The 23,171-nt window shown below is 37.7% G+C and overlaps 1 protein-coding gene across 1 annotated transcript in view; it reads left to right on the plus strand.

Moving 5' to 3' along the window:
• LOC150079667 (C-Jun-amino-terminal kinase-interacting protein 4-like) overlaps positions 1–23,171 on the plus strand; it is a 540,406-nt gene that overhangs the window by 288,489 nt on the left and 228,746 nt on the right. Inside the window, exons 15-16 of the mRNA XM_090383158.1 lie at positions 2,106–2,296; positions 7,867–8,040. Coding sequence (XP_090239284.1) covers positions 2,106–2,296; positions 7,867–8,040 — 365 coding nt within the window. The remainder of the gene's footprint in view (positions 1–2,105; positions 2,297–7,866; positions 8,041–23,171) is intronic.

Raw genomic sequence — 23,171 nt, forward strand, 5'->3', positions numbered from 1 at the left:
GATATTGATGATGGGATATCAAGTTTAATGTCCAAGTTTGCAGATGATACAAAGGTTGGCAGGGTCGTTAAGGACAATACTGACGCTATGCTGCTGCAACAGGATCTGGAAAGGTTGAACAGATGGGCTGAGAGGTGGCAAATGAGGTTTAACATCGACAAATGTAAAGTGCTGCATATGGGAAACAGTAACCCCAGAGCAACGTATCAACTCTGCGGTACTACACTGACAGTGGTGGAGAATGAAAAGGACCTGGGGGTAATTGTGCAGGCAGATATGAAGTTCTCTGAGCAGTGCAGACGAGCTGCAAGAGTAGCTCATGGTGTCTTGTCAATGATATACAGGAATTTTTCTAGCAGGGATAAGGAGGTGATTATTCCCTTGTATAAGGCAATGGTAAGGCCACATCTTGAGTACTGTATACAGGTCTGGAGGCCTCATTTCAAGAAGGATGTAGAGCTGCTGGAACGGGTACAGAGAAGGGCAACAAGATTAGTAAATGGAACAAAGGGTTGCTCTTACGAAGAAAGGCTTAAGTTTTGCAAATTACAGAGTTTGGAGACTAGGCACCGGCGAGGTGATCTGATAGAGGTGTATAAGGCTTTGAATGGTTTGAGCATGCTCAATGCCAATGGGATTCTTCATCTTTCTCAGAATAATCACCTCAGAGGGCATAAATTCAAATTGAGGAAGGACGGATGTCGGATAGATGTGCGGAAATTTGCCTTTGGCCAGCGGGTGGTTGGTTGGTGGAACCGACTTCCATCACTTGTTGTTGAAGTTGATAGCCTAAACAAATTTAAAGCGCAACTGGACAGGTATTTCGAACGAACGGAGGGGTGAAATGGGAGTGGGTTTTTTTTTTTTTTTTTTTTTGGCTGACGCTGAATAAGCTTGCTTTCTTGCATCATATGCCTCTGCTAATGCTAATGCTAATGCTAATTTGTGCTTGATAGCCAATTAAAAGTATTTTAAATTAAAATTATTGCAAAAATTTTATTAATGAAATGAGAGATGAGATAAAAGCTTTATTGTTTATTTAAGTATTTCAATAATAAAGTCTCGTGAAGTAGTCTCTTATTTTCTCGGCATACGAGTCTTTGTAGCATCAAATCCCATCTTGTAAAATTTGCCATATCTTGATGCTACATTCGACATCCGGATCTCCATTCATAATCGCTTCACAGGCCATGTCACTCCCCCACCCGAAAAACTCTCTCCAATTCTTCTGTTGAAAATTCTTTTGGTGCCACTTCAGAATTGTTTTCCTCTTCTTCATATGCAGTTTGCTCGTCAATTTCGTGGAGAGTTGCATCATCTAAGTCATTTCCGTGTGAGTCAATGCAGTCATGTACATTTGCAGTGTCCAAAGTTTTGAATCCAGTCTTTTCCAATCTTTACAATGTCTTCAGCAATTGTCTGAATTTGTGATTCAAAACCAGTGAAATCATTTGCCAAATGGGGCAGAACATGCTGCCAAACAGAATGCGTGTTGTTGGCAGTGATTTCTAGCCAAGAGATGCAAATATATTTTCAATCGTATTTAAAGGGGTAAAAATTAAAATGAAAAGTTTGAAAGCTATCATGTCGTCTCATTAGGATGGAATTAAGAATCTGAACACTGTTGCACATTGCTGCTGACTGCCTGAGGGGTGCTGTTGGCACATGTGCATGTGAGACAGTAGAGTTGGCACTGCAGCATATATGTACACCTGCCTAGGCTACAACAACACAGCATATATGTAGAGTACGTCTAGGCTATTGAATGAGTTTTAATATATATGGTAAATTTTTGACTTAAACTTAATTGAAAACTGTGTTATAGTTGAAACCCGTGCTGTTTGATGCCATGCTAAGCGAGATATTGCTGTACTAAGTTAATATAATCAATGTTTCAGATGGATCTTCGCACTTTAAAAGCCAGCTGAAAACTTAAGGTGTAATCTTAAATGTAACCTTTTAAGATGTAATCTGAGTCACTGCAAAATTTTTTCCTGAGAATTTAAGTACTGTATATTTAAGCTAGAATTATATTAGAATTACTGGTTTTTATTTTAAATTTCTAATTGCCTTGCATTCTTAATATTAAAAATGTTAATTAATAGGAGGATGTACCCATGGCACAACGAAAGCGTTTCACTAGAGTAGAAATGGCTCGTGTACTTATGGAACGCAACCAATACAAGGAAAGACTAATGGAATTACAAGAAGCTGTACGGTGGACAGAGATGATCCGTGCTTCAAGAAGTGACTCAGCTCTAGAATCAAAAAGAAGCAAGTCGTCTATATGGAAATTGTAAGTTTTTTAGTAGTTTATTGTTGAAAAAAGTTTAGCATAAATATTTTTTCAGAATATTCAGAATATAAGTTTTTAGTGCATTTTCAGGGGAAATCTTGAAACTTAATTTTAAGTTTGGCTCACTTTACAAATACAGTAGAACCCGGATAAGAAGTTTTCCAAGGGACTGGAGGTCTAGAAATTCTTATGCTGGAAAACTTCTTAGAAGGGAAAATGACCTAAGGGTATGAAATATTAATTACACAAATAAAAATGAAAAGATGCACATACATAAGTTAAAGATTTTTAAGTACTATTTCAGAATTTATAAATATTTTACTCTATCTATGGGAAACATTTTTAAATTGAGGATTTCTAATTGCTTAACATTCTGTTCATTAAACTGATTACCAGTTTGAAGAATGAGCTCCTTTGGAGTTTCAACATACCTTAAAAGGTTATAATTACATACTAACTGTCCACTAAGTCAGCATTTCCCAAACTGGGGTCCATGGATCCCGGGGAATCCATACAATTTTTCGTTTCGATTAGTGTATATAATTGTATGCATATTTAAAATTATTTGTTCTATGTATAGCAAATTGGTGATAAATAAAGTTATTACTATATATCTGTAAAATTGAGTTGTTTCACACATAAAACTTTGAATTTTCTTTTCAGAAAACCCAGTGCACACGCGCGCACACATATGCACATACCTGCATGCACTCGCACACACATGCACATACCTGCACACACTCGCACAAACATATGCATATATATATATATATATATATATATATATATATATATATATGGGTCTGCAAACTTTTTATGATTTTTGAATGGGTTCGTAAATCTCAGTAGTTTGGGAACCACTGCACTGAGTAATTCAGAATTGTTCACAACCATCAGAACTTAACGCTTAACATGATTGACATATCCAATTATGTATATCAATGAAAACAATTGCAATATGTCACTTCCATTATATCAAAATGTTTATACTGAAAAGATTTCAGTGCTGGAAGTTTCACACTACGGAAAATTCACTAATCGAACAAGTTAGTGAACAGAATAATTTTAGTTTGTAGTAAATCACCGAAGTAGGTGAAATGGCATCGTTTCTGTTATATCTCTTGTGGATGCCCTCACAACAAGTTGCTCTGATATTGAGCCTACCTCGAATAAGCAACTCTTCTACAGTGGATTCTTGAATGTGTAACACTTTGCCAATGGATTCTCAGCAGATATCACCACCCAGGGCTGGTGGTATCATGAACTTTTTATGCATGAAAACTTTTTACCTGAGAAATTTCTTATGCAGGAAAACAATACATTACAACAATTAGAGTTGAAATTGGGACTTAAGAAACCAAACCCAGTATAGGGGAAAACTTCTTATGTGGGAATTTCTTATCTAGGTTCTACTGTATATATAATTGTACTATTTCTATAGCTTAAGAATGTAGATATAAGAAAATAGAAGGATGGGGATTTTGCCACATAACTTACAAAACTGGTCTCTCATCAGGTGCCAGTGGATGGAATTGCAAACAAAATAGCAACATCCTGTCTTCATTTCTGATGTAAACCACAGGCCAATGGGTAAAAAGCATAAAAATGAATGAAAATGAAAATAAAATTTAGTTACCAATATTAAATGAAAATGAGAATAAAATTTGTATTCTGATTTTCATTTCATAATATTTAAATATTTCATATTTTATAATATTCTATTATAATATTTTTATAATAATATTTCATATATATATTTGAAATATTACAAATATTTTTTAACCGCAGTGGCTCACATCTGGTGAATATTGGCTTGGCACACTCAGGGTGTCCTGAGCTGGATATTATCATTCTTCTCTTTCTTGGTGATTCTACTTCTCTCTCTCGATAATTCAGAATTTTTTTTTTTTTTTTTTTTGGCTGGTGCAGTATAAGCCTCAGGCTTCCTTGCACCATATGGCTAATAATAATAATAATAATGAGTCACTATTTTCTAATGAGAGAAAAGAAATGTAGCAACTTCCATTTTTGGAGGAAAGGACCATCAAGTGAAAAGCAATTGTTTATTCTTTATTTACTTTGTTACTGTCACATGTTTGTATGCATATCTGTCAAATCTATAATATTGTTTATAACAAACAGAAATAATAATAAAATCTATTTAATTTACAATATTCACCTTAAGGTGAGTATTATAAATTAAATAGGTTTTTATAGTGAAAGTTCTAGTGGGATATTTTGCAATATTAAAATTTACTGACCATCATCATTTTCAGTGAAAATAATGTTATCGATTCACTCTCTTCTAAGTTATTCATATTCCGTTTTATGTGAAGTTATGTATGTTGTTTGTATGTAATTGTTAAAATTTAAATGGATAACTATGAGACTTTGTGTAAAACATTTGCTAATAATGATATATAAATAAAAACATTGAAACACTGTCAGTCAGTTTGGTATGATATAAGCACTGGGAAAACAAAATTAAGAGCAGGAGTAGGTTATAGGCCTAATGTCTGTGATGAGTATAACAAACAGGTATACAGAGAAATAGAGTGGGCCATCAGAATATCTTATAATGGAAGATTTTAAATTTCTTTTTTTTTAAAGATTTTAATGGAAGATTTTTATGGGATATTGGCTGGAACTTGTGGTTTGGTCACTTGTACACTAGCAAGACTTTTGTGGCTTTATTGGATTGGATGAACAGCTCCTGAGGTTTTGTCAATGATATTCAGAAACTTTGCTAGTAGGGATAAGGAGGTGATTATCCCTTTGTATGAGGCCATGGTTAGGCCTCATCTTGAGGCCTAACCATGTATACTGGTTTGGAGGCCTCACTTTAGGAAGAATATAAATCTGCTGGAATGGGTGCAGAGAATGGCAACCAGATTGGTGAAGGGAACAGTAGGGTGCTCTACCCAAAAAGGCTTCAGTTCTGTAAATTGCAGCGCCTCGAGATCATGCACCTGTGGGGAGATCTGATTGAGGTGTTTAGGGTCTTGAATGGATTGAGTAAGCTGAATGTGAATGACATTCTTCCTCTTGCTGAGACTACATGCGTGAGGGGACATAAATTTAAATTGAGGAAGGATGGTCGCAGGACAGATGTGTGGAAGTTTGCCTTCAGCCAGCGGGTGTTGATTGTTGTCACAGGCTTCCATCTGTAGTAGAAGTGGTTAGTTTGAATAAATTCAAGGAAGACCTAGACAAATTCTTGGAGGGAATGAATTGGTAAAATGGAAGGTATTTTTTTTCCCTTTTTTCTTTTTATTGACTGATGATAAATAAACTTGCTTTTTTGCATCATTTGCCACTACTACTTCTACTACCTACTATTAATAATAGTAATAATAAAAGCATCTGTATGAAGACTGAATATGAAGACTACATGTGAGCTTGGCAACTAGGCACATAATTGTGGTGTGAGAGAAGAAAGTAAAATGAAAATGAAATTTTCACTGTTATAAAAGATTCGAGAACTAGGAACCATAAATTCAAATTATGGGGAAAGAGGCTTAAGACTGGATTTTAGTAAGTTTTAGCCAGCAAGTTGTTAATTACTGAATTAAGTTGCCTCCTAGGTGATTGAGACTGTCAGCTTAGTAAAAAAAAATTCAAAAGTCAACTGGATGTGAGGTAAGAATCTCATAAATTAGTTTTCTTTTCTTTCTTTCTTTCTTTTTTTTTTTTTTTATTCTTTTTTTTTTGGCCAGTGCAGCAAAAGATGGGCTTCCTTCCACCATATTGCTAATAATAATTAAATTTTTTTATTTATAGACTACAAATAACAAATGTAAAATATCTGTAATTAATATATGTAAGACTGAATAGTGTTGAAGCACAACACTTAAAAACCATATACAGTTTATTTCTTTATGCAAGAAAAACAAATTTTAATTTATAAATAAAATTATTTTATTATTCAAGTACTTCCAAAATTGTATTGAATATAAACTGTTAGTAGTATTGCTTAATGAAGATTTGATTTAGCTAAATTCAAATTTAGATAATTCTTTTATCAATTTTTATTGATAACATTATTATGAAATGCCACACATATTCAGATATATATGTATATAATACATTTGTGGGCCAAAACTTTATGACCACCTACCTAATAGCATGTTGGGTTGCCTTTTGCTGTGAAAACTACTTACATGCAGCATGATATAGACTCTGTGAGACAATTAAAGATGTCTGACCAGCTGAATGGAAGGACATTCCAGAGTTAGGCAGTAGAGCGAGGCACTGACATCAATCGAGAATGCCATGTTCCATTACATCCCACAAATGTACGACAGGGTTGATGTTGGGAGAATTTTTGGTGGCTACGAGAAGAACACACGAAATGCTTGAACATGATCCTTGAGCCCTTCCTGCAGAATGTGGGCCTTGTGACATAGGATATTGTCTTGTTGGAAGAATCCAGTGCCATCTGGATACACAGTCACCATATAGGACAAAACGTTTGTCCAAAACTAGGCCCAAGTAGGGGCTGGCAGTGAGGGTGTGTTCAATGGGTATGAGGGGACCCAGTGATGTCCTCGAAAACATTTCCCAAATCATGATTCCGCTACCATCACCGCTGCTGGCCTGTTTTCATCAACCCATTCAGTCTGGTTGCAGCTGTTCACCTGCTCATTGTTGAATATGCACCTGTCCATCAGCATGATGGAGCTGGAACCTTGATTCATCAGTCCAGGCGACTCTTTTCCAGTCATCCAGTGACCAGGAACGGTGCTCCCCCTTCCCATTGTAGGTGGAGGTGTTGATGACAGTCGATCAACATAGGCACATAGATAGGTCACCTACTCCTGTCCACAAGAGCCCTTTGGATGGTGTGCTCGTAAATGTTTCTGTGTATGCCCTGGTTGTAGCCTGCCATTAATTGAAGGATTGTGAGCTGTCTCTTGTCCTGAACAGGATGTGCCAAATGCCATTCATCTTAGTTGTCAGCCAGTGGTGTTCTCCCCTGTCCCTGCATGTTGGGTGGTTTTGTATTCCATTTCGGATCATTCCCACCATGCCTTCACTATGATGGTCCTCATTCAGCTGGCAATGCTGATGGTTGCTGAGATGCTTTCCCCCATCTTCCTAGTGCCTCAAATTATTCCTCATTCAAACTCTGTCAGGTATTTTTCTTTCACCATTGCATGGGCTTTGTACTGACAAACTGACAGGAACTGTCCATGCCATTGATATTTATACTGCTCTGGTCATTGACATCAACCCCAGATTATGGGCTTGGCACACCCAGAGTCCTAAGCTGGATATCATCATTCTTCTCTTTCTTGGTGATCTCTCTCCCAGGGTAACTTGGGAATTTTTTTTGGCTGGTGCAGCATAAGCCTCAGGCTTCCTTGCATCATATGGCTAATAATAATAATAATCACTCCTGGGTGCTGTGGGATGCATCCACTCATGGATATGGGTGGTCATAATGTTTTGGCTAATTAATGTATGTAGCTATGGGATTAAAATTTAATATTAAGATACTGTATTTGAATATATATGTTATTTAACTGATTTTTCAAATTGCTTTTTTTAACTCTCAATTAATTCTTCAGTATCAGTTTCAGTAACTTATTCAATACCAATGAGAAGCCCCCAAGAAAGGTGATGCCTTATGTCAACGTCCATTATAATGCTCCAACCTCTCATGTTAGTCCTGCTTTGGATACAATGAGGAAGAAAAAATTAGGTGATCGACACAGAGGCTTAGATTTTTTAGACAGTGAACTGTAAGTTTGTTTATTTGATTGAGAAAAATTTTGTTAAAAACTAATTTTCAGACATACCAGCTGAATTTTAACATGTTCATACCAGGCTGCATATTGTATGTATAGCCTATGGGTGGATATATTTTGACAAAATGCATCCATTCTGGCAGAAGGGCCCCCCCTCACTTTTCTGATGTATTAACCCTAAAATGAGAACTGGTGTAATTTTACACTTAATTATAGCTAATTTATATGCTAAATAAGTGTCAATTACAGTGACTTATTGGTTCATTGCTCAGTCATATAAACTGCCACTGATGTAATGGGCACTGCTATTTGTGCACATTTGATGTTGATTTTCTATCATGATCAGTTCTCTGACATTGTTTGGAAAGTAAAAGGACATTAGAGAAGTTCACATGCTTTGTAATGTGTGATAATTAATGATAACTGATCTTTCAAAAATTGTAGCATACCACTGATGAGTCTCTCTGCCTGATGGCACAATATAAGTGAGAATGTGACCTCTCAGTGTCTGGTTATCTTTATGTGCTGCACTGTAAAATATCATTTGTTTGTGTCTGTTGTTCAGAAAACAGATCAGTGTTAAAAAGTCTTATGCTACTTTTTTACATTATATGAAATTTTTAGTAAAAAATGATAAAATAAATTTAAAAAAATTAAGACCTTTTGTAATCTACAGATGTTTTGTTCAATCAGGGCAATGCCTGTATAGAAGAACAATCTTTGAATAAAAATAAACTTTTTCCATGTAATAATTCATTATTTCTGTCAAATATAATTGATATAAAAAGTGCATAGAGTGTTACTACATTTTCCGATTGTATTCTAACAGCTATAACTTGTTATAAGTTGGGAAGTGTAATGACAACTTGTGGCAGTGAATAGAAAGAATAACACTTTGAAGCACTTAGCAGTTCATATGATGCTTCAGATTCTTTGGGGAAAAATCATAGTCCCAGTTTAGAGACACGAAAAGCAGGACAGAAATATTTTAAGTTTTTTAAAGAAATTAAAGCATTTCAAAAATTGCTAATTTTTTTCACAATAACATATTTTGAAATGCACACATTATGATGTTAATTTTTTTAAGTATATTATTAAATATACTGTAATTGAAGTTTGAAATGCAGGAGATAAATTTATTAGTCATATGCACATGAATTTTTATAGTGTGAAGCATTTAGCCACCTACTAGTGGCTAAATGCTTCACACTGAATTTGATAGTTTGTGACTTACTGGTGGGTCACTCCACCTGATAAGCAATTACTAAGCAAGACTTGCTGGTTTTATAATAAAACAATTAAATATTTGATTCCTGCACTTCTTGCATGTAGTATAAAAACAAGGAAAACAATATATTGTAGCACTTGGTTCTGCAATATATTCTTTCACCCTGCTTGCAGAACTAGGGAAGTGGCAGTCCACTGGTGGGTAACCCCAGCATGAATGTGTTAAGAAGTTGTACTTAAAAGCATTAGTGTTGTAATAAATATTGAGTGAATGTGTTTTGCATGTGATATATTTTCATGAAAACTGCAACTCAGAAATGTTAGGTGTAAAAAATAAATTAAATTTGCAAGCATTACATTCTTAACAGATGATGAGAATGATTTTCAAAATCTATATATATTTCTATTATATTTTAAAGTACCAACATGACTCTTATGAATAACACAGTGGTTACAATTGCTGTCTTTCCATACTATAGAAAAGCCTATATTTGAATTCAAGATGGGAGGAATTTTTATGACCTTTTTGCACACTGTGGCAGTTAGTCATTTTCAGATGAGGGTTGGTGCCTCCCATCCTCCCAAAACTTGGATTTTTTTCATTAAGGAACATAGGATACATGCAATTTACATACACAATACACTGATACCTCACAGCCTTATTTGCTCTGTATGTGGGTGTGGGGGGGTTACAAATCCCATTTATACATTCAGATTATATCATTGTAACTATATTTCAGTGTAAATTTCATGATTTACTTTTTTAATCATTGGGAAGCACTGCTATAAAGGATTAAATATTTCTGTTAATGAATTTAAACTTCAAAAGGTTTAAACTCATTAGCAATCGTTTAAAATTTTGTTATGTTAGGAGATACCTAGAATTTACCAGATTCCCAGAAATTGTGGCTTATTAATACTTAGGCACTTAGGACTATTTTCCAGCATATTTTTTTGCACTTTCTAATAATCATATTAAATAATATACTGATAAAATGTATCCATAACAGCAATTGTTATTTTTTATATTAAAAAAACTTTCATAACATAATCAAATTTTTTTTTTTTTTTTTTTAAATACCCTCCAATTTTTTTTTTATCCAATTTTAAATAGTTTAATGATCCCCCAAAAGTAGAAAATTTGAAAAACTTAAATCTGTTTCCTAAAATGGAAATGTTCAGTATACTAAATAATATTGCATTCTTGTCAATGTTTCAGATTCAATATCCATTATCAAGACAAAGTTGACCAGGTAACTGGTCTACTCCATGCAGACTTGGAGTTAAATATTCCTACTTTAGGGATTCAATGAAATTCAGAATTGCATAAAAAAATATGGAGTCAGCTATATAATTTTTAAAAATAAAAAGGAGGTAAGAAAATAGAAATTATGTGCTTCCCTCCTCGCATAGGTAATTATCTAGTTGACCTCTGAATATCTTCACACTATCAGCTTTAACTATTTGTGCATTCAACATGTAGATAAAGGAACTACTAGGTTACAGCGATCATGGTGTACTGATGTGGGATTTACTTAAAGATTACTACAGTGGTTTCAGACAGTTTTTAAATTCTATACAGTGGGATCAACTGATGATATTAAAAACAGTGAATTTTAAATGGGAAGCCTTCAACGAAGCTACTAGGCTTTTCATACCAACTAAGAAATACGGTTCAAGATTTAGACCTAAATGATGTCAGATGAACTAATGAGGCTCGTGGCAGAGGAAAAAAATGCATTGGATGCATATAAATTATCAGGCAACATAGAAGCCTATGGTAGATATAAGCTGGTCTGTAATCAAGTCACAAAGGAGGTTAGGCAACCGAGGGCTGATTACTAGAAATCCTTGGCAAAGGATGCAAAGAAAAACAACAAAGGCTTCTTTACTTATGTAAACTCTAGAAGGCAGGGGATGAATCAGATTGGTCCACTTGATATTGATAGTTTGACTATTGATGATCCTACTCAGATAGCTGACTAACTGAATGAGTATTTTGCATCTACATTCACACATGAGGAATTCTGTAAGGAAGGGGAGGACAGAAGTTTTCTAAACTCTAACAGGGAACTAAATGATTTTGTAATAACGGAAAACAAAGTGGAGGAGAAATTATTGAAGTTAAACATAAAAAAGGTACCTCGGGTGTATGGAATCTATCCAGTTATATTAAAGGAGGTGACAAAGGAAGTAAGAAAACCCATAGCCATAATTATGAGAGCATCCTTAGATTCAGGGGAGGTCCACATGGAATTGAGATGTGCAAATGTATCCCCAATTCACAAAGGGGATTCAAAAGGCAACACAAATAATTATAGACCTGTTAGTTTAACTTCTGTTCCGGGCAAAAAATGGAGTTATTGGTTAAAGAAGCATTTCAGGATCATCTAGACATGACTTCAGTTATAGTTCAGACACATCATGGGTTTGTTAAGGGAAGGTTTTGTCTGACCAGTTTGATTGGATACTACGATGTGGTCACAAAAGAACTGAATGCAAAAAATAATTTTGATATCATATACTTGGATTTCAGGAAATCTTTTGATACTGTTGCACATGGAAAACCGCTGTATAAATTGGAGCGGTATGGCATTAAGGGCAAGTTTCTACAATGGATAAAGGGATGGCTCAGTGGGAGACGACAGAGAGTGGTAATAAATTGATACTGCTGTACGTGGACTAATGTTATTAGTGGAGTCCCTCAGGGTTTGGTGCTGGGCCTATTGTTGTATTGTGTATTTATTGATGATATCCATGAAGGCATATCAGGTTAATGTCCAAGTTTGGAGATGATACAAAGGTTGGAAGGTTGTTAATGACATTAAAGACAGTATGCTACTGCAACAGGAGCTAGAAAAGTTAGGTAGTTGGGCTGAGAAGTGGCACCTGAAGTTTAACATTGACAAATGCAAAGTACTGCGTATGGGTAGCAGTAACCCAAGAGAAATGTACCAACTGTGTGGTACTACACTGAGGGATTAGAAAATTAAAAAGGCCTGGGGGGTAATTGTGCAGTCAGATATAAAGTTCTTTGAGCAGTGCAGACGGGCTGCCAGACTAGGTCATGGAATCTTCTCAATGATATATACAGGGTGTCTCAAAAATATTGGTTCAAACGTTTAGGGAAGGTAGGTAACATCTAAAGGAATGTGAATCGCATAGGAACCCATAACCGGAAACGTCACGGGAAAGTAGTAGCAGAGGCACAAGAAGCAGAAATGACACAAGACAGTAATTAGTGGCAAACATTTGTTTGACCTAATATTAACAATGGAGTAGGAGATGGATGCATTTCATGATGTCACAACAGATGATCGAAGGTTCCGCCATGATACACGATGCATGCGTGACACCGACGCAGCATGGATTGCCGGACATGGTCGAACACATTTGGAGTTTCTTTGACAGTAGCAGCAGCGCAGACGAGTCTTCTCACGAGATCCATTTCCATCTCCACAGGTGATTCATACACGATAGATTTAAGGGCCCCCCACAGAAAGAAATGAAGGCTCGATGAATACTGACACTATGCTGCTGCAACAGGATCTGTAAAGGTTGAGCAGATGGGCTGAGAGGTGGCAAATGAAGTTTAACATTGACAAATTTAAAGTACTACACATGGGAAACAGCAACCCCAGAGCAACGTATCAACTCTGTGGTACTACATTGACAGTGGTAGAGAATGAAAGGGACTTGGGGGTGGTTGTGCAGGCAGATATGAAGTTCTCTGAGCAGTGCAGACGGGCTGCAAGAGTAGCTCATGGAGTATTGTCAATGATATACAGGAATTTTTCCAGCAGGGATAAGGAGGTGATTATTCCATTGTATAAGGCAATGGTCAGGCCACACCTAGAGTACTGTTAGTAAATTAATAAGAGGAGTTTACCTCAATATAGTACGTGGAACACTTCCGTATGATACCCTCCAGAAATTAAAACGGAAAAAACGAAAAAATCGACAACTTACCGGTCCGTTAAAGTAAAATATAAATAATTAAAGTAAAATATAAATAATTAAATAATCAATTTAACACAATTCAAAATCAATTCAAAACAATTAAAATTCAAATTAACGCAATTAAAAGAATAACGAAAATATTCAAAACGATCTTCCTTCCTGAAGCTGATCCCCCAATCCCCCAAGGAAGATCGTTTTGAATATTTTCGTTATTCTTTTAATTGCGTTAATTTGAATTTTAATTGTTTTGAATTGATTTTGAATTGTGTTAAATTGATTATTTAATTATTTATATTTTACTTTAATTATTTATATTTTACTTTAATGGACCGGTAAGTTGTCGATTTTTTCGTTTTTTCCGTTTTAATTTCTGGAGGGTATCATACGGAAGTGTTCCACGTACTATATTGAGGTAAACTCCTCTTATTAATTTACTAATATTATTATCAACGTAGAACATATTGAGTATTACAGCTCTGATTCATACTATCTAGAGTACTGTATACAGGTCTGGAGGCCTCATTTCAAGAAGGATGTAGAGCTGCTGGAACGAGTACAGAGAAGGGCAACAAGATTAGTGAATGGAACAAAGGGGTGCTCTTACGAAGAAAGGCTTAAGTTTTGCAAATTACAGTGTCTGGAGACTAGGCACCAGTGAGGTGATCTGATAGAGGTGTATAAAGCCTTGAATGGTTTAAGCATGCTCAATGCTGATGGGATTCTTCCTCTAGCTCAGAAAAATCACCTGAGAGGGCATAAATTCAAATTGAGGAAAGACAGATGTAGGATAGACGTGCGGAAATTTGCCTTTAGCCAGCGGGTGGTTGGTTGGTGGAACAGACTTCCATCCCTTGTGGTGGAGGTTGATAGCCTAAATAAGTTTAAGGCTCAGCTGGACAGGTATTTTGAACGAACAGAGGGGTGAAGTGGAAGTGGGTTTTTTTTTTTTTTTTTTTATGGCTGATGCTGCATAAGCTTGCTTTCTTGCATCAAATGCCTCTACTAATGCTAATGCTAAATCAGGTGAGCATGGGGGCCAATCAACGGGTCCACCACGGCCAATCCATCGACGCTCAAAATGCCTGTTCAAATGGTCACGAACACACCTTCCATAATGGGCAGGCACACCGTCATGTTGAAACCAAATGTTGCGTCTCACATTTGCTGGAACATCGTCAAGTAACCCTGGTAGAACTTGTTCAAGAAAGGTCTGATATTTAGCAGAGTTCATGCGGGATGGTAACAGGTATGGGCCGACTAAGCAATCACCGACCATATCTGCCCACACATTTATTGCAAAGCGATGTTGTGCCACATGGGGGCGCACGCTATGTGGGTTGTCGTGAGCCCACACATGAGCATTGTGCTGATTGAATAAGCCTTCCCGAGTGAAATAAGCCTCATCCGTGACCAAAACATAGGCTGGAAAATTCAAGTCTTGAACACTTTCTTGGAGAAACCACTGCGCAAAAGCCACATGTGCAGGATGATCTTGGGGGAGCAGTAACTGAATCCTTTGGAGATGAAAAGGGTGTAAGGAATCGTCGTGCTAGACATGCTGTGCACTGCAACGAGACACTCCTAAGGGAGAGGCAATGGCACGTGTGCTGGTAGTAGGAGTATTCTGGACAGCATTCAACACACTTTCTTCCATGGCGGGAGTTCACGTCAAACGTGGTCTGCCTGCACTATTCCTGTTACCTCTAAATGACCCATAATCACACAAATTTTGATGCACATGCGCAAACAAACGGTGGTCCAGTACATGTCTCTCTGGGAAGCATTCTCCATAAATTCATTGAGCAGCTGATCCATTGCCCTCTGCTAATCCATACACTAGGTGCATGTCTGCCAGCTCACAGTTCGTATATCGATGCATGCTCTTCGTGCGGCGACTACTGCTTGAATGAGTAAACCAGAAATTTTCCCTCTCGCAAACTGATGAACAGCGCCGTGTACTGACTTATGGTGACGTTTCAGGTTATGGGTTCCTATGCGATTTGTATTCCTTTAGATGTTACCTACCTACCCTAAATGTTTGTACCAATAGTTTTGAGGCGCCCTGTATAGGAATGTTGCAAGCAGAGACAAAGTGATTATCCTCTCATATAAGGCACTGGTTTTTTTTTCTGGTAGTTGTTGGTTCATCGGCTTCTGTGGCCATAGTGCACCTCCCAAGGTTTTTTTTGCAGTACTTTGATCCAAGTTCGAGGCGGGATTCGAACCCGTGACCATTGGGTTGCCAGGCAGGCACTTTACCCACCCATCTAGCCCGGTCGGCACTGGTCGGGGCCATACCTTGAGTACTGCCTACTGGTTTGGAGGCCTCATTTTAGGAAGGATATAGAATTGCTCAAACACATACAAAGTAGGGCAACAGAATTGATGAGAGGAACAATGGGGTTTTATTACCAAGGAAGGCTTGAGTTCTGCCTGCACCATCTGGTTACTTGGCACCTGAAAGGTGGTCTGATTGAGGTGTATAAGGCCTTGAATGGTTTGAGCAAGCTCAATGCTGATGGGATTCTTCTACTTGTTTAGATTATGGATCTGATGGGGCATTGATTCAAATTGGGGAAAGTCAGATGCAGAATAGATGTCCTGAAGTTTGCCTTTAGCCGGTGGGTAGTTGATTGCTGGAACAGACTTCCATCTGTTGTTGTGGAATTTGATAGCCTAAATAAATTTAAGTCTGAACTAGACAAACATTTGGAGTGACCAGATGGGTGAAATGGGAAGGTTGCATTAAATCTTTTTTATGGTATTGCAAAACTAAATGAGATGTTTGCGATTTGTAGTATTAATTAAAAGAATTAGGTGGAGGAATCCAAGGGTGCAATCTTATTTGATCCAATTCATTTGAGTCTTTCCAGCCTTATCAATTTTTTTTGTTTGGCCAATGCTGTATAAGTTTGCTTTCTGCATCATATGCCTCAACTAATGCTAATACTAATGTTTCATTATCAACAATTCACCAGCTAAAAGAAAACTTCTTATAATCTGGCCTAAACCTCATCCCCTGTAATTTTGAATTCTTGGCCCTTAGTTCTGGAATTCTTTATAACATTGAAAATCCTTCTTTCATTCATTTTACTAACTCCTCTCAGTGCCTTATTTTATTTATTTATTTTTTTTTTTTGTTAGTTGTTGGCGCGTTGGCTTCTGTGGCCATAATGCATTTCCCAAAGTTTTTGCATTTTACTCTGATCCAAGCCCGAGGTGGGATTCGAACCCGTGACCTTTGGGTTGCCAGGCAGGCACTTTACCCACCTGGCTAGCCCAGTCAGCTCAGCGCCTTATAAACTTTAATGAAGTTCCCTGTTATTCCAAATTGGTCTTACAATTGCTTTGTAAAGTGGGATTATGACCTCCCTATCTCTACAGAATATTGTTCGAGAAGGCATCAATAGGACATCATGGGCTTTCCTGGCTCTCTGTTTACACTACTCAGGAAATTTGATATCTGCCCATATTGTAACTCCCAGATCCCTTTCTTCCTCTACTGTTTTTTTAATTCAACCACCAAATGTATAAATTATTTTGGGGTTGGTATTTCCCAAGTGTAAGGTGGCATTTTGCCGCATTAAAATATAGCTGCCACTTCTCTGACCATTCTTGAAGTCTGATTAAGTTTTCCTCAAGAAGTGCTGCTTGGCACTGATCTTTAATGACTCTCCCAATCAAATTTTGACATCATTATACCTTCATTGATGGTATTTACGAAAATTAGAAATAACAGTGGTCCAAAAACCAATCCTTGGGGACCCCACTTCTGATGTTACACCAATCTGAACAATATCTTAAGCACAACTCTCTGACTTCTGCCCTGCAGCCACTCTGCAGTCCATCTTAGAATCTTTCCAATAATTCCAACATGTTCCAACTTACAGAGTATCCTCTCATCAAGGGTGCCTCCATAGCCAGGTGGGTGGGAGCAGCAGTGCGTAGCACACGCTTCTTGATTAGACTGGGGTTCGAGCCTGTGACCACCAAATACGGAGGATGCGGAAAGGTCAGGGAATGACCACCACATATGCCCGGAGCAATATGGCTTTAGTTGCTAATGCTCTTAAAAACCAAATAATAACAACAACCCTCATCAAGGACTGAGTCAAATGCCTTGCTAAAATCCAAATAAACTATGTCAAAATTGTTCCTTACACCCAGCTAATGAATAACTGTCAGAATAGCTTACTAGGGTAGTTACACATGATATTCCCTTAACAGAACCATGTTATGTGTCCTTCAGAATGCCATTTCTATTAAATATCTCTGGATTGCACTTTTGATCATTGCCTCTTAAGATTTTCTGTACCACTGAAGTAAAACTAATCAGTCGGTACTTACTGGCTTCACTGATAAAACCACCTTTATGTATTGGCGACACATTGACACTAATCCAAACCAAAGGAATCTCTCCCGAGTCCAGAGATGCCCTGATAATTAAATTAACTTCAGTGGTTCAATACACTCTTTGGACACCCTTCTCAAAATTACTGGGTATGTGGTGCCTCCGTAGCAGGGTGGGCAGGAGCAGCAGTGCGTAGCACACGCTTGATTAGACCGGGGTTCAAGCCCGTGACCACCAAATACGGAGGATGCGGAAAGGCCAGGAAATGACCACCGCATATCCCCGGAGCAATATAGCCTTAGTTGCTAATGCTCCAAATAACAAACAAACAAATTGGATATGTTCCATCTATTCCAGGAGTCTTACTTGCCTCAATTGTTTTTCTACTAAACAGTCATCTATAATTTTGAAATCACTAATTTTATATGACTCAGCTTCACTCACACATCCTCAGCTTAGAGGGTCTTTCATCAGTAAAGACCAATGCAGAGTATCTATTCAATTCATCAGCTGGGTTTATCTAGAACTTTCTCACGCTCAGTGCAGAAGGATCTGATGCTATTCGTTTTCTTCTTCTTTGTGTTCATATACATAAAAAACTGATTGTTTGCGTTCTTTGCTTAGTCAGTGTTTTCTGATTTTTTTTTTTTTTTTTTTTTTATTTTATGAAAACCCCAAACACGAAAGGTATCAAAACCTATAGTACTTAGTACCGTGCATGGGTTGAAGGAGAAGTATGGGGGGAGGGGGATGCCGGAAACTTTGCTCTAAAGACTAAACATGGGTTTTGCCACTTCAAGCCTCTAATATGCAAAGTGGTGGTATTTCACCGAATGATGAAAGTCATCTACTCAGCTTTAGCCTCCCTAACCTCATGTCTAGTACTATTACAAATCAACTTGTTGCTGTTGTAAGCTTCAGTACTTTTTCGTTGCTCTGTAGCTTTCCCATGCTATCTTTTTCTGCACTATTAGACTGGCAAACTCTTTGTTCATCCATCCCACTGGCAAACTCTTTGTTCATCCTTCTTCATGCTATATTTTCTTAATAGTATATATGTTCATGGCTACTGTGATTACTGCTTTGAAGATATTCCACAATTCTAATGTATGTGCCCCATCTCTGCACTCTATTGTTAATAGATGCCAAGTAGTGCCTTAAACCATCATAGACCTCTTTTCTGAAATTAAAATCCTTAGAAGCTACTGCATGTCTTTCTTCATCTTCCAACTAACTGCATGTTCACTATCTGATTGTTGTTCCTGTAATGTAAGCCCCATGACATCATCTCATTCATGAGTAATGACGAGGTCTAGAATATTTTTAAACACCCATTATTTTTTCTAACATGCTGATAAAATTTTAATCTTCTAGTTTGATTAAAAAATTTTTTTCCCACCCATAAATATTTATTATTTGGAGATATACAATGTAAAATTTCATATAACTTCAAGCTGTTGCCCTCCACATTTCTAAGGATAGGGACAGATTGTTGAGTGCTTTTTATCAGGTTTGGCATAATTTAGTGTCTGCAATTCTGCCCAGACACGATAGGAGGGAGTATATGATGAGAACCTTGTCAATCAATTCGGCCCTGGAAAGATTGTGCAAGGCACAAGGAGTAGAATTTTTTTCAGCCTGGTCTGTACTTGTTAACAGGAGAGACTGCTTCTACAGGGATGGGATACACTTAAATAGAAAAGGTGCAAGAATATTTGCTGATGCTATCGAGGCAGTGTTAGGTGGGTTGGAAAACTGCCAGCTTGGGGGGATACAAGGACTAATAGATTAACAGTAGCCACTGGCAGAGGTGAAATTGAATCTTGCACTGCTTCTATTGGAATGAGCAGCAGCCTGGAAAACAAGATGCAGGATATATCAGAGACTGCTGGGAGTCATTGCCGTACAGGTAAACACATGGGTTGTGTTAGGGTAGCTAAGAATAGGAACAGGTGCATGTGTACTTGCCTGTACACCAATGCTAAGAGTTTGGTAAATAAATTTGATGAATTTGAGGTATTGCTCAAAACATCAAAGGCAGATATTACTCGGATATCAGAGACATGGTGTCACACAGATATAAGGAATGCAGAACTAGAATTTGGGGAGTACAATGTATACAGAAAGGATAGACAGGATAGGAAGGGAGGAGCGGTTATGCTATTAGTTAAGAAACACATAAAATACAAGGAAGTGAAGCCAGTTGACATCGCTGGGCAGTGCACTGTCGAATCAGTTTGGGGTCACATAAGCATCGGGAGATCAAAATTGAGAGTAGGAGTGTGCTATAGGCCTAATGACTGTGATGAGCATAATAAGAAACTGTACAGGGAATAGGGGATTTTAATTTCCCAGATATTGACTGAAATTTGTGAGTGGGTCATTCACACACTAGCAAGGCTTTTGTGGATTTATTGGATGATTGTTTTCTACATCAGCATGTTTGGGAGGCAACTAGAGGGAGTAATACTCTTGATCTGATTATCAGTAGTGATTCTTCATGCATTAAGAATCTGCAGATAAAGGAACCACTAGGTGGCAGTGATCACAGTGTGCTGAAGTGGGATTTACTCAAAGAGGTAACTACCATCAGGGATAAAGGGAAGGGTTTTTGCTTTTGTAAAGGTGATTACGGTGGTCTGAGACAGTATTTATATTCTACCCGGTGGGAGCAACTGATGATCAACAGCAAATTCAAAATGGGAAGCATTCAAAGAACTTATCTTGAAAGCTACTAGGCTTTACATACCAATTAAGAAATATTGTTCAAGGTTTAGGCCTAAATGGATGTCAGATGAACTAATGAGACATATGGCAGAAAAGAAAAATGCATGGGATACATATAAATTAACACGTGACACAGAAGCCTATGATAGATATAAACTAGTCTATAACCAAGTCACAAAGGAGGTTAGGCAGGCGAAGCCAGATTATGAGAAATCTTTGTCAAAGGATGCAAAGAAAAACAGCAAAGAGTTCTTTACTTATGTAAACTCTAGAAGGAAGGGGATGGATCAGATTGGTCCACTTGATATTGATGGTTCAACTGTTGATGATCCTGCTCAGGTAGCTAACAAACTAAATGAATATTTTGCATCAACATTCACACATGAAGAGTTATTCAGTGAGGGGAATGCCAGAGGTGTAGTCAACTCTGGCAGTAAGCTAGATAATCTTGTAATAACTGAGAGTAAAGTGGAGGAGAAATTGTTGAAGATAAACACAAGAAAGGCACCTATCCAGTTATATTAAAGGAGGCAGCAAAGGAAGTAAGCAAACCCTTAGCCATAATTATGAGAGCTTCCTTGGACTCAGGGGAGATACCAATAGATTGGAGATGTGCAAATGTGACCCCAATTCACAAAGGAGGATCAAAGGCTGAAACAAGTAATTATAGACCTGTGAATTTAACTTCTGTTCCAGGAAAATTAATGGAGGCTCTGGTTAAAGAAGCATTGCAGGATCATCTACACAAGATTTCAGTTATAGCTCGGACACAGCATGGTTTTGTTAAGGGAAAGTCTTGCCTGACCAATTTGATTGGATACTATGATGCAGTCACAAAAGAGCTGGATGCAGGGAATAACTTTGATATTATATATTTGGATCTTAGAAAGGCTTTTGATACTGTTGTACATGGAAGACTGCTGCACAAATTGGAGCAGTGTGGCATTGGAGGCAAATTGCTGCTATGAATAAAGGGATGGTTGAGTGGGAGAAGACAGAGAGTGGTAATCAATGGACACTGCTCATCGTGGACTAATGTTATTGGTGGAGTCCCTCAGGGTTCAGTGTTGGGCCCATTATTGTTTTCTGTATATATAAATGATATTGATGATGGTATATCAAGCTTAATGTCCAAGTTTGCAGATGATACAAAGTTGGCAGGGTTGTTAGGAAACTACTGATGCTATGCTGCTGCAACAGGATCTGGAAAGGTTGAGCAGATGGGCTGAGAGGTAGTAGTAGTAGTAGTGGCATGTGATGCAAGAAAGCAAGTGTATGAGCTTATGCAGCATCAGCCAAAAAAAAAAAAAAAAAATCACACCATTCCCTCCAAATGCCTGTTCAGTTCCTCCTTAAATTTATTTAACCTGTCAACATCCACAACGGCAGATGGAAGTTTGTTCCAGTAATTAACCACCCGCTGGCTAGTGGCAAATTTCCGCTCATCTATTCTACATCTGTCTTTTCTTAATTTGAATTTATGCCCCCTTAGGTTAGTAATCTGAACAAGTCGAAGGATCCCATCAGAATTCAGCGTGCTCAACCCATTCAAGGCCTTATATATCTCAATCAGATCACTGCGCAGGTGCCTAGTCTCCAGCCACTGCAATTTGCAGAACTTAAGCCTCTGTTGGTAAGATGATCTGTTCATTCCCCTCACCAATCCTGTTGCCCTTCTCTGTACACGCTCAAGTAAATCAATATCCTTCCTTAAATGAGGCCTTCAGACCTGTACGCAGTACTCAAGGCGTGGCCTGACCATTGCCTTATACAGAGGGACAATCACCTCCTTCTCACTGCTAGCAAAATTCCTATATATCATTGACAAAATCCCATGACCTGCCCTGGCAGCCTGTCTGCATTGCTCAGAAAACTTCATATCTGACTGCACAATTACTCCCAAGTCTTTTTCATTTTCTACCACCTTAAGTGTAGTACCACACAGTTGGTACATTTCTCTGGGGTTACTTCTACCCGTATGTAGTACCTTGCATTTGTTGAGGTTAAATTTCAGTTGCCACTTGTCAGCCCATCTGCCCAAATTATCTAGATCCTGTTGCAGTAGCACACTGCCATTACTGTCATTAACAACCCTGCCAACCTTTGTATCATCTGCAAACTTCGACATTAAGCCTGATATACCTTCATCAATATCATTGATAAATATATTTTGACACATATATTAATGTATAATGCACAATATATAAATATACATTGACAAAATCCCATGACCTGCCCTGGCAGCCTGTCTGCATTGCTCAGAAAACTTCATATCTGACTGCACAATTACTCCCAGGTCTTTTTCATTTTCTACCACCTTAAGTGTAGTACCACACAGTTGGTACATTTCTCTGGGGTTACTTCTACCCGTATGTAGTACCTTGCATTTGTCGAGGTTAAATTTCAGTTGCCACTTGTCAGCCCATCTGCCCAAATTATCTAGATCCTGTTGCAGTAGCACACTGCCATTACTGTCATTAACAACCCTGCCAACCTTTGTATCATCTGCAAACTTCGACATTAAGCCTGATATACCTTCATCAATATCATTGATAAATATACAAAACAACAGTGGACCCAACACCGAACCCTGTGGGACTCCACTAATAACATTAGTCCACGAAGAGCAGCACCCATTGATTACTACCCTCTGTCTTCTCCCACTTAACCATTCTTTTATCCATTGTAGCAACTTACCCGTAATATCATTCTGCTCCAATTTGACCAGTAGTCTTCCATACGCAACGGTGTCAAAAGCTTTCCTGAAATCCAAGTATATGATATCAAAATTATTTTTTGCATCCAGTTCCTTTGTAACCACATCATTATAACCAATCAAATTTGTCAGACAAGACTTTCC

This window comes from Mastigoproctus giganteus, chromosome 10 (genome assembly GCF_048544385.1).
Source record: "Mastigoproctus giganteus isolate SK-2022 chromosome 10, ASM4854438v1, whole genome shotgun sequence".
In the NCBI taxonomy this organism is placed as follows: domain Eukaryota; kingdom Metazoa; phylum Arthropoda; class Arachnida; order Uropygi; family Thelyphonidae; genus Mastigoproctus; species Mastigoproctus giganteus.